We start from the raw sequence: 16195 nt of genomic DNA, 5'->3' as shown, positions 1-16195 counted from the left end.
TGGAAACCATAACTGTGCTCCTGGGCTGTGATTAGTGGGAGGTAGACAAAAGAAGGCTGCTTAATACCTTGAAGTGTGTCACAATGGTTGTAAGCATATACTTCTGCCCAGATGTTGGGGTTGAATGTAGTTTTGTGCTAAGATGCACTTATTGGAGTCTTGGGAAATTGAGAAAACTTTCTGCATCATACTGCATTACAGCTTCTTTCTGCTAATCTCTGATGTGTAGTTTATACATGTGTGGCTTTTTCACACTAATCTGAGAAATCCTGTTTTGGTAGATGCTGGTGTGATGCTTCAAGGAAGCTGGCTTTCAAGAAATAGCTCTTAAATTAGATTTGAAGTTGATTTTAGGAACAGCTTTTCTTTCTTAAGAGCTGGTATAGAATTGAAGGAAAAAGCAATATTAGAAAAACATCAAGTTAAAATGGAGTGCTCATATTCAAGAGCCACATATCTCTACATAAAGCATTTGACCTGGAAGAAATCTTCAGTCTTTCAGTACTGCTCAGCTGAACAAAGCAAAGCAATTCATTAGCAAAGCACTTACTTGGCAGAAATATGAAAACATTTTCATTGTTCACTCTATTGAAAGCTAAGCCCTGCAAGGAAAGACACTACCCAAAACCACTTGAGCTTTAGTAGGTCCATTAGGATGCAGATGTTTGGGTCTTTCTATTTTTTTTCTAAATACTTTGATGAAAAATCCCAAAGTTTTAAAATGCTTTCCTGTTGTTACAGGAACTAAACTTTGTAAGTGAATTTACAAATGCTTCTTTTATGGATGTATCTGAAATAACCATGTGAGTTCCATTTTTTTTCTGGGTTCTAATTAATTAGTCTTTAATAAGTGATGCTGGTGAAATGATTTGTTGCAGCTCAGTGTGTTGAGTCTTCCTCAGCCACTACTAATACACTGTTTACATCTCACACATTGAACTTACTACTTAAGACCAATAGCCTTAGGAAATCATGCACATGAAATCATTCTTTAACACTTTTGTTTCATCTGGACAGAACGAGGAATGACAAAGAAAAAAAAAAGGCTTGTGCAAATATTACAAAAATAGAGGCAGGAGGAAAGACTACCAAGACTTTTTCATTATTTCAGATTTTTATTAGGTATCAGCAAACACACAAGAGTGAGTGTTTGTAAATTCTCTGCTGCAGCGAAGTAAGACACAGTCATTAGAAACCCAAACCAGGCTTCACTGCAGTCAGTGCTGTTAAAAGTTGGTGGTATCAAATTATTCCAGAACATAACATAATGTATTGTGCTGCATTAGCTTAGTTAGCTGTATTCCTGTATTGCATAATATGTTTAGATGAAATAGTGAATTTTGTGTGATATAAAGACCTTATCTGTAGAGAGCTATAGAAATAACAGAAAAATCATGTGGATTCAACATTTCTTCTGTACAATATGCTGAGTGAAAATGGTTTCAAAGCTCTAAATCGACATGGACAAAGGTGGTGTTAGGTAGCACTTTGGAAGAATGCTTGCCATCTAAGAATATTTGCCATCTATCAGAAGTGATCTGACCTACTAAAAGAATGGATTTTGCCCTGGCTTCTGAATTAAAATGTCCCTGACGGTAAGTGGGTTTTGCTACCTTAAAATAAGTATTTTAAAATAAAGACACAGTTTTAAAAGTACATTCTCTCATTTCAAAACAAAACAACCTTATTTGGTAAATGGGTGCAAGTAACAGATTAAGGCAGATATTGTCATGTGTTTACAAATGTTCAAAAGATGAGCAGGTGAACCTCTATCAGCTGCAAAGTCATTTCAATTTCCATTTTTCCGTGGTCCTAGTTACAGTTTATCCTGACAGCTGACAATAGCTTCTTTGGGATTCTGTCTGGTTTTTAATTTGTGACCATTTGAAAAAGTGATAGCCACACTAGCATTGGAACAGATGGCATTGTGAGGGTCAAGGACCCAAAAATTTAGCAGAGGGCTATGAAATGCTGTGACACAAAGGCAGTCTGTGATGATGCTTTGTTATATTCACTGAATGCCTAGCCACAAGTTGGTAGGTTACAGTTGCCAGAAATAACTGGTTCTGATATAAAGTAGAAAACAGGATGAAATGTTGTCAGATCTATTAAAGTAATTGTCACGTCAAGCTTAATTTCCTTTAAATTTGTGATATGATAATATGAGCAGCTGGTGATCTCTGGAAAATAAATGAGGTAGATTTAGTTTGGCCATCCAAACTCACCTCATTTGCTGCAGAATCAAAGCCTAAGCTTCAAGAATTCAAGAATGAGGGAGTAAGTGTGGTCTTTCTGCTGTGTGGCTTACATTTTATTTAATATAAGATTTATATCTGAATTTATATTTTTGTGAAGATAAATCCTTGGATGTTTAACACAATAGCAGGTAGAAAATGTTTGTATCTCACTTCAGACTCAGCAGCTCACTTAAATTCCAGAATTCCCACCTTCCCCACCAAACCCATGCTGTAGTTCTTATGCTATGAAAATCCCTTCCTTGAAAAGTGGAAGCTGCTACTCTTCCCAGTTTGCTTACTCTGATCAATCTTAGCTTTGTGGGGGAGTGCCATTTCTGTCACTCTTGTTCTTCCTGCCAACTCTGCTCCAGTGAACTAGAAAAGTGACTCAAATGGACAAGGCTCTTACATTCGGGGAAGCAGGGCTCCAGTTGATTCCAGCTGCCTGTCAGCTGAGGGTAGTAAACCAAAGGAGAGGATGAAGAAGAAACTGCATTTGGAATTATATTTTCTCTGCAGATTCTAACCTTATGCACTAATTTATTATACAGTCTGAAAAATGTATTTGAAGAGCCATAAACCAACCGCAGAATATGATTTAACATGCAGTGTCAATCAGAACAGTGATGGATATCCACTTACAAAAAGTCCATAAATGCAAGTCATATTTTGCCTCCATCTTCAACAGGAATGTGATATTCATCATGGATGGCAAAGGTAAAATTAACAGTTGAATTGAAAGTATGGAAATGATGGCAAGTACTTGCTGGTGGAAGAGTATGGAGGAGTTGACCAGAATTCTGGAAGAACTAGTTGATGAAATAACTGAGGCTTCACTGAATATTACTGGAATTGTTAACAGAAAATTTTAGAATAGTTCATGCAGTACCTGTACTCAGTGAGAAGAGTTGCATGACAAAGGCAAAGTTTGATTAAAAGTGAGACTTGGAGACCATTCAGTGAAAGAAATAAAATAATTTTCAGAAATGCAAGAGCAAGACTGAGTATGGCAATGACTAGGGAGGACAAAGAGCTGGGGTAGTACTTGATCAGAGCTGCATCTCAGTTGTGCATGAGTTGGCCGGGCACAACATGAGACATCATCTTGTCCCCGTGATCAGCATCATGGTCTTGTTATGAGTGTACTTTCACCTTTAGTTTTGTAAGCCTACAGATTCTCCTTCCCTTGTGGAGTGGTGGTGTTTGTGCTCCACTGGTTGCTTTATGTACCCAGAACAGAGGCTGCCATGCCCAGTGAAACCAGCTGGGGCTGTCAAAAGGGTATGTGAAGCCTCAGTGTGCACTAAGGCAGAGGTTTCCCTTTGGTTCCTCCCAGGCTGGGGCTGTGATTCTCTTGAAATCCTGAGAAATGTGGCTGGATGGCAAACCCAGTGTGTGGCTCGGTCAGTGCCGAGGTGGCTGCACAGCAGTGTGGCACTGGAAATGTCTGCGGTGTTTTCTGGGAGGAGTAGGAAATTTTAATAATAATATATCATCCTTGTGAACATGAGAGGAATATGCATAATCCAAATGAGGCTAAGTGGCATTGGCACCTGGAGCAAATGAAAACAAACTAGCTAGGGAAAAATTTCAGATGACATGAAGAGGATTCCTAGAACTTACAGGCTAAACACTGCGGGGCAAGAAATCTTGGGGTAAGGTTGTCCGGAGCAACAGGGGATAGAATTGAGTGACCTAAAAGGACTCTTCTGATCTGATGTTGATTAAATGGAAAATACCTTACTTTTGCAAGTTTTAGATAAAAATTTAATTTAAATAAAAAATTAACAAAAAAGAGTTGAGAGAAAATGTGATAGGCTTATATGGAATTTAATTATAAAACTTAGGTGGTGCTTCAGTTATAGTAATGTGTTTGCTCCCAGATCAGTACTAGTAAAAGCTGATTTGTTGAGGTATGTTGATGTTATTCTTAGCTCTTTAATACTTTTTCCCCAAAATACTTTTATTTGGGCTTCTCCCTTTAGCTGTCAGAAGCCTTTTTCTGTAGATTTTTCAGTATGTTCAACTTCTACCAATTTTGTGCAGGTAAGTCAATGTATAGGGAAGTGTTTGTTTGATTTTTTTGGAAGTGCTAGAAGCCCTTTCTTAGCCAATGGTTAGGCTCTGGCTCTTCTGACCTGTGCCTGATGGTGCACAGATGGGAGGGTGTGGGCCCTCCTTTCACACTGAAAATAGCTGTCCCTTAAAGAAGAATCTGCTGGCAGCTGTCCTGGCAGACTGGCAGGTTAACAGCTACCTACAGCTTCTGCCTTGCCTTTCAGAAGCCGGGCAGGGAGGGGTGCATTCCCTCTCCTTCCAGGAGGGTTGTGCACACTGCCACGAGGATGGCCCTTGTAGAGTGAGCAGCAGATGGCAGTTCACATCTGCTTTGTGGGGGAGGAAGTGGTCTGTTTCTTGGGGATGCTAGAAACATATATATTTATTAATGCTGTATTAAAAATAACCTCTTTTTCTTAGAGGTTACTGCAGTGCCAGTGTAGTGAGTATTGCTGTGGTGTCATAACACTTTTGAAACAGTGACATTAGTCATAGTTATAACATATGTATGTACATATTTTTATATGCAGAATTCTCTTTGGCTAAGGGGAAAAGGAATAAAAAAATGAATGATGTGCTTTAATCTGTGAATTTCTGTTTTATTTTAGTAATGAAAAGATTGGTCATCTTTTATCTAATACCACAGTTCTGACTTTGAATATTTAATACAGTATTTTTCAGAATGTTTGAGGGAAGTGCACATGCATAAATGCAAAAAGGTACTTCAGAAGAATATCATTCTCCTCTGATACCTTTTCCATAGTCTCAAAAGTTCAGAGAAGGAAGTGCTAGTTTCTGTAGTACTCAGTGTGTACAAGCATGGACTACAAGTGCTGGCTCTCAGTACAGTGGCAATCTAGCAAAAGATCTCCAAAGCTCAATTTGGACTCTGACAGTTCTATTAATTATAAATTTTACTCACAGAGCCTAGTGCTTGATCTGCAACTCTGGTTTTCCTTGATACACAAACTATTCCCCTGACTTCAGATTGATTTCTTCATTAAAACATTTGATCAATTTTTCTAATTACTCTTTCCAGAAGCATACACATACAATGCAATGTGTTCAATGTGGTTGTACAGAACTGTCCTTAATGAAAAACAGCTTCTTAAAAAGTCACTGCTTGCTATTTCTAATTATTTATTCTTTAATTCTATCTCTAATTGACTGATGTACAGAAAAACATTAATTTCTTGACATTATAATAGTTTTGCATGGAGCACAAGCTTTCAAAGCCAGGAACCTTCAGGTGTTGTAAACTGAAACCTAATTTTAGGCAGTGGAGTAAGGACCCTGAGTTCCTCAGTTCTTGTGAAAAATCCAGCTTTTGCTCAAATAATTGAATATTGACTCAGTGGGCTGACTTTGAGGCTCCCCACTTCAAAAAACTTGGTCTGTTTATTCTGTTTGGCACTTTGTATAATTTTGGGGGGATTTGGGGGGTTTTTTCCCTCTTTTGGATGTTGAAACTTCTATGTTACTCCTAGGTTTTGGATAACAGAAATACAGATGGCTATACTTCTGACCTTTGACTCAACACTGGAAAAATAATGGCATCAATAACAAACAGTGCTTTGGAGTCTCTGTATGGAGCACAATGATCCAGTGGTAAACTTGGCCTTGCTTTGAACCCAGGCAGTGTTGAAATGCAGCTACAGATGAGATGATAAAGTGACATGATTTCTGTAGGGAGCACACTGGGATGTGTTGATATCTATGAGCTGTCTACATAGGGGGAAGAGGTTGAGGTATGAATCACAAAAGACAAGAAGACACCAAATTACAGAAATGGCCATGGGCCCATTTCATAAGCAGCACTGTGTGAAGCTGTCATCTCCTGGACCCGTTTTCATCACAGGAGCATGTATTTGGTACATCTGGGAAATCCTCATTTCTGGTTTGTGGGAAAGGTGGGAAGACAATGATGTGGCTTCAGTGCTGGGAGGGGGGAAAGAGAAGGTGCAGTGGTGCCAAACGGAGGGAGGTGATGCAGAGACCTACATACACTTCAGTGTCACCTCATGGTGTCACGCCTGGGACGAAAGGTAAAACGTTTGCACCAGATGACAAGTACTCCAAGTTTAGGACTGGCCATAATCTCAGGGCTAAGGCTATGGTTAATTATTCCCTGATGCCAGTGGTGATGCAGTACTTGCCACAGCTGTAGCCATCGGACTTCTGAAGGGAGAACCATTGTGGGGTTATGATGTTGGTAGCCACAGCATATAAAATCAGACCCTCAATGTAATTTTCAGCTGGAGGTAAAAAGTTAAATAAGCTCTGGAGTCACTAGCTGCTTCATTTTATCAAAAGGTGTTTTATTGTTTCCAGTGTCCTTGCTGTAGTCAAATTAGTTCTTGCAATGTAGCCTGGTAGTCATGCTATTTTTTTAAAAACTGATAAGACATTAACATAAGGTGTAAATCAAAATTACAGCAGATTATTGCAGGAATATGTTGTCTTAATAGGAAAAGAAGTCCCCCAAGGGCTTCCCTCCAGTGGAAGACTACAATCAGCAGTTTTTAAAAACAACCTTCAATTTTGTACCTTTCTGCGTTCTGAGCTGTGAGCAGTAGGGAACTAAAAGGCAATCACATCCTTGTGGGAAGGGGTCAGTCATTTCCAAGGGAGTTCCAAGCACAGAGATGCACTCCCAACCACACGGGTTCGTTATTTCATGCTGGTGATGAGAAGTTCAGTGAGTAACAAAGCCAAAGTTGTTGTTTTAAAAATCTGTTGCCAAGCAGTAGGTTTTCTCCTAGCAACAAGTGTTTTGCAGCAGGGGCAGCAATTGGATACCTTAGAGGGTATGTTAGCACTGGGGGAAGGGCAGAGAAATAACAAACTGGGGCTCCGGCGGGGCCACCGAGCACACAGAGGGTGGGCTGGGCATGGAGGGAGGGGTGAGACAGAGAGGGACATGAGGCACAGGTGATGATCTGGGATAGGCTCTGAGCAAAAGGGTTGGCTCAAGGCACAGATTTGTTCATCAGCTGCTTTGTTTGGTTTAGTGAGTGATCAAATGTATTATTATTAGCTGGTTGTTCTCATTTAAAAAAGAAAATCCATACTGAGCTGCTAGGAAGTTTTATCTGGACCATATTTGAAGAAATAAGCTTTTTATTTTTCAAAAGAATTGCCTTGTTAAAGAAAATAAGTAGTTTTTATTCTGCATTTTGGAAAACAAGTTATATACATGTTGTAGTTTCTTATCTGATTAAAAAAAAAAGGTATTTATTATCACTTTTACTTGTAAAGTTAGTGTAGTTTTGCCAGTCCTGTTGGTTTTAAACCTTATAATGTGGTCACCCTTCAAAATCCCTGCATTAAAATGCAACCAGTGTCTGCAGATACAGAACTATGTTTATTCATCATTTTCCTGATGGAATGGTTTATTTCTAACTGATGTACTGTGTCACAATCTTTTCGTACTTGCAGAAAATAATTCTGCACAATGACTCAACATGCATGTGCCTTTGAAAGGAGTTTATAAATGATTTCTTATGCAAAGTCATACTTTGACTAGATGGACATGTTTCAGCACAAAGTCATCAGCTAAAATTAAAATAGGCAAGCACAGTATATAAATAATGTTCTGTTTCACTCTATGTAAGTGTAAAATATTGATTATAAACTACATCTAAAATGCATATTTTTATCACAGAGCTTGGAAAGCATCAGCTGTAGAATTTTACTTATTTTTCCATATATCATGGCAAATCCTTCTCATTTTGCCTCACTAACACTTCTGTTTCATTATTATAGCATAACACTGTCAAGTCTCTGGTAAACCTTCAAGTTTGATAGATTTGTTTAAAAATAGCAGCCACCTTAACACTTACAAAATAGGCTGAAAAAGCAGCATGTAACAAGGGGCAGTTTTTTGATGCTAAAATTACCCTGCATATGGATTTGCAATGCATACATTGCACATCAAGTTTTGTAACTATTTATGGTCATAATCCCTGATTTTTAAGTTTTTAGGTAGGAAGGGGATGTTTCTAGTGTGTCCTTCTGATATCACAGTTTAGAATCGATTGTCCCCTAGGCTGGGACCCACTTTAAAACAGTAAGATAGTGAACTGAAAAAATGATTGTGAAGTTGGATGAGTTCTTAAAATCTTTTGTAGCTTTTAAGAATCATTGTTTTGCACATCTGAATAGCTCTGTCTGCTTATACATTATCGGCTGTTAGCTTACTGGGCTTCAGCAGGTCATCAGCAAAACAGGCCACTGTTCTTCTGTCTCCCTGCTCTTATTATTAAAAGCAAAATCAGTCCAGCTTTTATTTTCATATGCTTATCATGTTTTCTTATAGCTTTTGTTTTTGCAAGGCAAACTTTTAGCTCTGAGGGCTGTTTTTTAGCTAAATAAGATTTGTATCTACAAGTATAGGAAGCTTTTTAGCAAACAAGTCATGTAACAGACCTGCCAGGAATAAATTAATATGAATATCATATCTGGTACTACTCAAATCTCCATAGCTGAGACTTCTGTAGGTCAACAGACTGCGTTTCTTAACCATGGTGAGAATCTCTGGCACTTTTTTGCGTGTTAAATCAGCCACATTTCTTGTTCTTGTTCTGTCCATTTCTCCCATTTCCCAGGTTTCTTCTCTGCCTCCCTGAAAAAGGCAGGAGTGCAAATGGACTCATGGTCACAGTTCCCCTTTTTCTCACTTTTAAATAAATTTCTTTGCCTTTGAGAACATCTCCCACTTCTAGTCTATATTTTTCTCAAAGAAAATGAAAAGAGTCCTCTTGATAGCAAGTGAATAAAGGTAAAAATCTCAAGTGGTGCTTCTGTTGAGGCTGAGAACTGTTTATTTTCAGGCACAGTGGAGAAGTAGTCAGACAGTTAAACCTTAAGGAAATCTCCTGCTCTCTTGAGACACAAGTTTTGGTTACACTGAAGAAACCACAGTGATCTTTGTAGTGTTACCTTTCTACCCTTTTTTTTTTCCAGTTAATGCAAATATAGTTTAGCACTTTGTGATAAAGCTCTGGGTTGATGAGACATGATGGGCAATAACTGTGACTGTAATTTTTTTCAATGTCAGTTCCACAGAAAAAAAATTGTTAGCTTCTCATTTGCCTAGAAGCAAATAAAAAAGTGACCTTAGTACACTGCTGTAAATGGCTGGTGTTAATAGTTCTTTTAATAGCTGTTTTTCAAAATGAAAAATTAGTTATTTACAGAATTTTAGTCCTATGTTTATTTGTCTAGATATGTGTTTTGCATTGACTGTTTGGTTAATCATTATGACAGGTTAATTTGCAAAGAGAAAAAGCCCTTCTGCAGAAAAAAGGTAACTTTGTAGTGAAGACTACACTACATGCTTATTTAAGCAATTATGGCTTTATAAAATTGCTTATTATATGATGGTGTTCAGGTTCTGAGTCATGATATTTTACTAATAAAAAATAGTGTGTTTTCTAACTGGAAATTTTATTTCAAGACTGTAATGCTCCATTTGAAAATCCAAATTAATCGGAATGTTTTCCTTTTAAAAGATGCTTACATTCGTCTAATGAACAAATGGACCCTCTTTGACTGAGCATTGTAAAAAACAGTCCTTGAAGAGATGTTTGGGTGAAATGAGCAAAGAATTGCAGTTTTGTATGTGGAGCAATGTAATGTGAAGTGTAAATGGAATGGCTGAGGGAGGAAACATGTAAAATCGTTGCCCAACAAGAGGGAGATTTTGTGACTCCAGACTGGGTGAGGAAAGAATTGTCAAGATCTTGAAAATAACCTGTGGCAAAAGTTGGAAGCCCTTTCCTCTCCATTTTGATTAATTCCTAGAGGGTTTTGTTCTGTTAGGATGTGAAGTTTGTGTAGAACCTGTCTGTGGTGACAGCAGTACCTCCCTGTCGGGCAGCACGCAGTGTTACACAGTGTTGCTGTTTTAGAAAGCCCCTTTGGAGAGCCCCTGGAGGCTCTTAGAATTGCAAAATCCCTTTTACTCCCAGCTCTGGCTGGGCACTGTAAAGGGCTGTTGACCTTTCCTTGAGCAGAGAGCATCTGAACCCCAGAGATCTTTGAGTACTGCTGATTATTCAAAGTGACTGGTATAAATATCAGCGGACTGGAGTCATGAAGCACTGGTTTCATTGGTTGTGATGGTGGCATAAAAAAGTCTCTTTGTTTCTTCAGAGATTCTCTTCACTTTCTGCCTGTGCTATTTCTCATTAGAGTTCTCTCTTGGAGTTTTTTGAGTTACAAAATCCACCCCTACAATGTAGAGCTGGCTAAAAGAAAAATAAGGTTTGCCTAGAGAGTTTACAACATGCAGACATCCTAACCAGAGAGAAAGTGAAAGCCTTAACACACTTAAGGGAGATCAGTGATTTGGCAGGAAAAAAAATCAACCTCAAAGGAACCCCCAAATTCTCAGCAAACCAAACATGGAGTAAAGTAATAAGCAACATTTGTACTGAGCTGCAAAACAAAGAGGTCTGCACACATTAGAGGCTTTTATAACTGTGTTAGAAGCAAATGTCATACACTTATTGTTCTTTCATGTGAAAGAAATGCAGTAGCAGGAAAGATCCTGCTTTCTCCTGCAAATGTCAACAGTGGTCTTAAACACCTCTGTCAAGTACTGCAGCATTCTAAAATGTACAAAGAACAAATAGGTTGCCTTAGGAACTTACTGGTTTTATTATATTTTGTTGAATGGATCTTCTTATTTGCACAAATTATTATATAGCACTTTTTCTAATTGATTCAGGTTCTAGAACCCCTCTCATATTTTATCTTTTTTAAAGATTTATAGAGAGGATATACAGAAAAGGCATTCTGCTTAGGTTTTAAGGTAACATGCCAAGTCTTAAGGTGTGAACCATATGTCACTTAAGTACCCCTCTGTGTTTCTGCAGAGCTGCTGTGTTTTTCAGGCCCATCTCCAGCCATAAAGCAAAAGACTTAACATTATTCTGCAAATAAGTGTTGTCTGTACATCTGCTGCTAAATAGGTGAAGGCTGGAACTGGTAGCTTTGAGATTTTGTTTCCAGTTAGAAAGGAGAAGAATATACACAGTGAAGGACTGGGATAATTTAGGTAATAATATAAATTTGATAATTTCTGGAAAATCTTAGAGGAATTTTGGTTTGGGAAGGGGGTTAGTTGGGTGGGTTTTATTGTTGTTGTTGGTTTTAGTGGATTAGGTTTTTTCCTGAAGAGTTAATGCAGAAAGCAGTTGTATGCTGACAGCTGGTAAACTGAAGTTAGTTTTCTTGGATGAGTGCTGGTGTGAGGTCACCAAAGGCTATTGCTGCATGATAGACTTGCCTGCTCCTTCTGCCTGTGGTGTGTAATGCTTAATAGAGTACAGTCAGGCAAGGATTGCAAACAATTTGAAATGTTCTGTGCCTCAGAATTTTAATGAAGGCATCTGGAAGGGGGATTTACAAACTGGACACTTACAGTGCGTGACATCTGATCATCATTCTGAGAGAGTTCATGAATCAGAGGGTGTTTTGTGTTCTTTCTCTAGATCAGTTATTGGAGTTCAGCCCACAGCTACAGTGATCAAATGTCACTCTCCTTTCAATGCTCTGCATGAAACAAGTCAAATTTTCTATTGGTTCTTTGGAAGCAAAGCTTGTTGTCCCAAGGCTACCACCTGAGGCAGGAGTCTTCATACCATCCGAGGCTGAGACAGCAGTGAAAGGCTGAATTTCAGGAGGCACTCTCTGGAGAAAGCTGTGTCCCCAAAACATGAGGGGACAGCACGCAACCTCATTGCCCATGCAAGAGTGGTTCCTTCACTACTGCTAAATGCTAATTTCAACACTAATGCTTGTATTCTTAGGAAAGTATAAAAGCAGGCAAACTGCCAGTATTTGCTTTAGTTCTATCACCTGGAAAATCTCAGCTGTCCTTTTTGCCATACACAATAGGGCAGATGTGATGTGATATGTGTCTCTTCCTATGAACAGGCTTATATCTGCAAAATTTGGTTTTTCTTTGGTCTGGAAAAGAACTGCTTCTATCCTTAGCAGGCAGGGAAAATGGCCTGGCATATTTAAGAAAAAAGGTATTAGCAATATTCAAATAATTCACATGTTTAATTAGTATAAAAGATACACATATGCATGCCAAAAAAAGCAAGGCTTATGAAAATTTTCTTATCTTGAAAAATAAGAACACTTAAATTTTATTAAGGTTAGGTGCACTGCAGTGGCACCAGCTTTGTGTATTCCATCTCCTTGCTTCATTTTCTTGTAGTTTCACATCTGATACCTACCAGTCACTGACAATCACTTCACTGCAGGGGAAAAAAGCACTGACCCTGAGAGTTATCCAGGTTTTGTATTGGAAGTACTGTTCACTTGCTCTGAAAATGCTGACTCAATTGACAGCTCGGAAGAAGTCCAAACCCAGAAAAGCCCTCTAGCACCTTTATGTGAGAACATCTGCAGGCTGATAGAAATTAGCCTGCATTGCATTTATTTATTCACTTGCTAATAGTGTACAGCACTCTTTATGTTGTTCTGCAGAGCAGGGTGTGCTCAGTTGTTCTGTAGGATGGAGTTAACAGTCTTCCCAAGCTGAAAGTCAGCCAGTTGGGCACAATTCCAGAAATGTTTGGTGGATAATTCAGGGGCTGCATAGAATGTCAGTACTTTCTAGTCAGTGGTTCTTAGGTTAATAAGGATTTGAGGGACAGATGTACAGAGAGATAAAAGAAATCGTGGTCCAGGGAGTGGGGGCTGGGCGGGCAGAAGGCACAAGGCCTCTGTAAGCATGTAATTGGGACACCTCTCTGCAAAACAAAGATTTGTGGTCCATATGTGTTTTGCAATACAGAATCACAATGTAAAAATGCATAATATCGGTAGGATTATTATAATCCCAAAATAAAGCTCTCTTACTGGGTCATTCCATGACTTTTCTGGCACAGTAACAGAGCTGAATGTGATGGATGGAGATTTCCATGGCCTCATTCAGCCCATATCCTAGTGGGTTTGGACATGCTCTGGATTGTGTAGTGTTGAATTGGATCCCATCTCACAGAGGAAGATAGGGATGCTCATGAGGAAGTTCTGTGTCTGCTGGTCCTTTGTGCATTACTGGGGCAATATCAGTCCTTGTTCCTGTTCCACAGATTCAATCAAGCACCATGGTTGTTGCCCATTGAGCTGAACTCAGTCTTGCTACAGCCATCCCCGAGTGCTGCTGGTGCTGTGTATGGTCTCAGGTGTAATAGGGCATGAGCTGGGTGCTGAGATGCCCAGGGAAGTTTTCACAGGGTGTGAAAACTTCAGGGCACACACCTTAGGACTTCAGATAACAGGAGCTTGCAAAAAAGCCCAGGTACTTCCTGCTTCTTGGCAAATAGGTGGAGTTTTTGTTATTTAGTCTTTGTTTCCTGTCCAAAGCCACTTGAATTTGTTGGTGTGGAATACCTTGCTCCAGTATCAGGTAATTTCTTAAATTTAAAAAATAAATAAAAATTACATAGTCTAACACTTTGAGCTCAAGGGTTGCCTACCCTTATTTCACTGCAGTGACCTTGTTTGAGCTTCAGGAAAGCATACTGGCCATTCTCAGCCATTTTCCCTTTGTTTTCATGCAGGCTCTGATACTTCACCAGCTTGGGCGCTATAGCTTGGCAGAGAAGATTCTCAGAGATGCTGTCCAGGTGAACTCCACAGCCCACGAGGTCTGGAACAGCCTGGGAGAGGTGCTGCAGGCTCAAGGCAATGACGATGCCGCCACCGAATGCTTCCTGACGGCGCTGGAGCTCGAGGCCAGCAGTCCCGTGGTCCCTTTCACCATCATCCCCAGAGTCCTGTGAGAGGCCATCTCCACCAACTGATTTTTGGTCTTGACTTCTGGGTGAGCAAACCCACTGTGTGAGACTGCCTGGTAACTGGCTAGTTTGAGGAACTTCAGAGCTACAGGTGACAAACTCCACTCTTTTGTGGGAAAGTGGCCAAAGCAGGGAGGTGCCACCATATGTTGATGTCAGACTGAGAGGACAGAGTGGTGAGCCAGAGCCAAATCACTCATATTGCCTGCAGTTTTGCCCTGGTAGTTTTAAAACATCGTTATATTGTTCATGGATGATGTGCCATATTTTGTTAGTGAAACTTGAGTGTTACATAAAATTATAATGGAATCAACTACCAATTGTAGGATAAGTTAAGATTCAGTGGCAGAGCAGACTATTTTTAACAAGGCTGTTAATAAAACTGTTCTCTTCCTGCCTCTCAACCTCTTTTGGCCCAAAGTCAAAATGTGAATTTTCTGTTTCCATCTCTATTTTAGTCCAGGCCAGAAAATCAGTTGAGTTCTTGTTTTTAGTTGTTAATAACTGTGATGTGTGGCTAACTGTTATCTAGAGCAAAGGCTGAGTACAAGAATATTTATATTTTACCAATGTATGCCTGTTACAAAAAAAATATATTAGTTATTTAAGTTTAACTTTTTTATGTGAATTCAGAGTTTATTTATCAATGGAAATATGTAAAAAGAAGCCTCAAATGGAATATTTACCGACATTCCTTATACATGAACCCAGACTTGGCTTAATGGGAAGATTATGTTAATAATAAAATGATTTTTAAATGGAACCTTTCCTGTGTCTTGGTTAAGAATCTGGGGGAAATAGATGGCTTGTGAACGCATTTTTATGAGGTGGCTGGCTGGCCTTGAACAACACCAAAATAAAATATTCTGAGGCCAATCTAGAGAAAAGAAGCTGCTATACTCTTTGCCAATGTTACTGTTATCTTAGATTTCAGCTTTCCTTAAATCTTCACAAGTCCTTCCACTCCAGCTCTTGATGAAGCCAGATTACACAGCCTCTACATAATACATGGACATTTACATACACCTTGGTAGTGCTCGGGAAAAGCATGTTAAATATTTATACAACATTCTTCGGGTTTTTTTACTGTCTTCATAGTTCTTTCTCAACATCTCCTGCCCTTTGTGTCCATTGAAAGAAAAGTTGGCTGGTTTAGTAGACAGGTACTTGCCAGAGATTCTGGATGAGAAGAGTCATTGTTGCAGTGACTATTCAGGGTGCGCGAGCTGGGGCTGCAGTGTCCACTCATTTACAGTGTTTGGAGCCTGGGAAGAATTCCAGGTTCCCCATTAGACTGGGTGCTCCTTGATACTTGGCTGATTTGTTATAAGAAGTGGTTTTAAAGTGCTTAGCACAGGATAGCAGATGATTCAGGAAAATAACAGCAAATGTTGTTCTTTGTCACTCACCAGAGCTTATGCACTTCAAACACATGGAGGATCCTTGCTGTGGCAGTGTGGGTTCCCAGTGAGCATCTTCAAATGGCAGAAGACTTAAACTTGGGGAGCTCTTCAGTTTTCCCCCTGGCATTTCAAATGCCTGTTAGGCTGAGGCTACTTTGGAATTGTATCTGCTTGGTATTTGGACCATATGTTCTCTGTAAAATGGACCAAAACCCTGGAATAGGTAGTGTTTTCAAATCTATTTTAAAGGCAGTAGAAATTGTGTCATCTTGCTCACTGCGAAAAACATCAGTTTTGTTTTCCCATTTAAAGTCCCTGTTTGGCATTTTTTCTTCCTACTGTCCTTGGCTTTCTTTTTCTCTTTTCTATTTGCCAACTGTTCTCTTTTCTAGTCCCAGTTCTTAATTTGTGTTCTGGCCCTGCTGTCTTTTGGCACCCATTACATGATACCAAAAAATAGTGCAAAACCTTTATTTGTTTAATTCAGTTCTTCCTGAGTGCTTTTCCTGTCCCAATTCCATTAGTTAACTTGTGATACCTTTCACAGAAGTGCTCCTTCACAGCATTGACTCACCTTTTACTATAATATCAAAACTTTTCTATCAAGGCAATTTGCTCCTAGATCTGAGGCAGGTGGTCTTTTTCAACAGAGCTTCAGACAAAAATAGAGAATAGG

The 16195-nt window shown here is 39.2% G+C and overlaps 1 protein-coding gene across 3 annotated transcripts in view; it reads left to right on the top strand.

Moving 5' to 3' along the window:
• The window catches only part of TTC7B (tetratricopeptide repeat domain 7B), a 120603-nt gene extending 105724 nt beyond the window's left edge, over positions 1–14879 (top strand). For all 3 annotated transcript variants that reach the window (XM_059850142.1, XM_059850141.1, XM_059850143.1), the window contains one exon: positions 13880–14879. In XM_059850142.1, coding sequence (XP_059706125.1) covers positions 13880–14101 — 222 coding nt within the window. In that variant the 3' untranslated portion in view covers positions 14102–14879. The remainder of the gene's footprint in view (positions 1–13879) is intronic.
• The last annotated feature ends 1316 nt before the right edge of the window (positions 14880–16195 follow it).

This window comes from Haemorhous mexicanus, chromosome 6 (genome assembly GCF_027477595.1).
Source record: "Haemorhous mexicanus isolate bHaeMex1 chromosome 6, bHaeMex1.pri, whole genome shotgun sequence".
Classification (NCBI taxonomy): domain Eukaryota; kingdom Metazoa; phylum Chordata; class Aves; order Passeriformes; family Fringillidae; genus Haemorhous; species Haemorhous mexicanus.
This window is presented reverse-complemented; position numbering and strand designations above follow the sequence as displayed.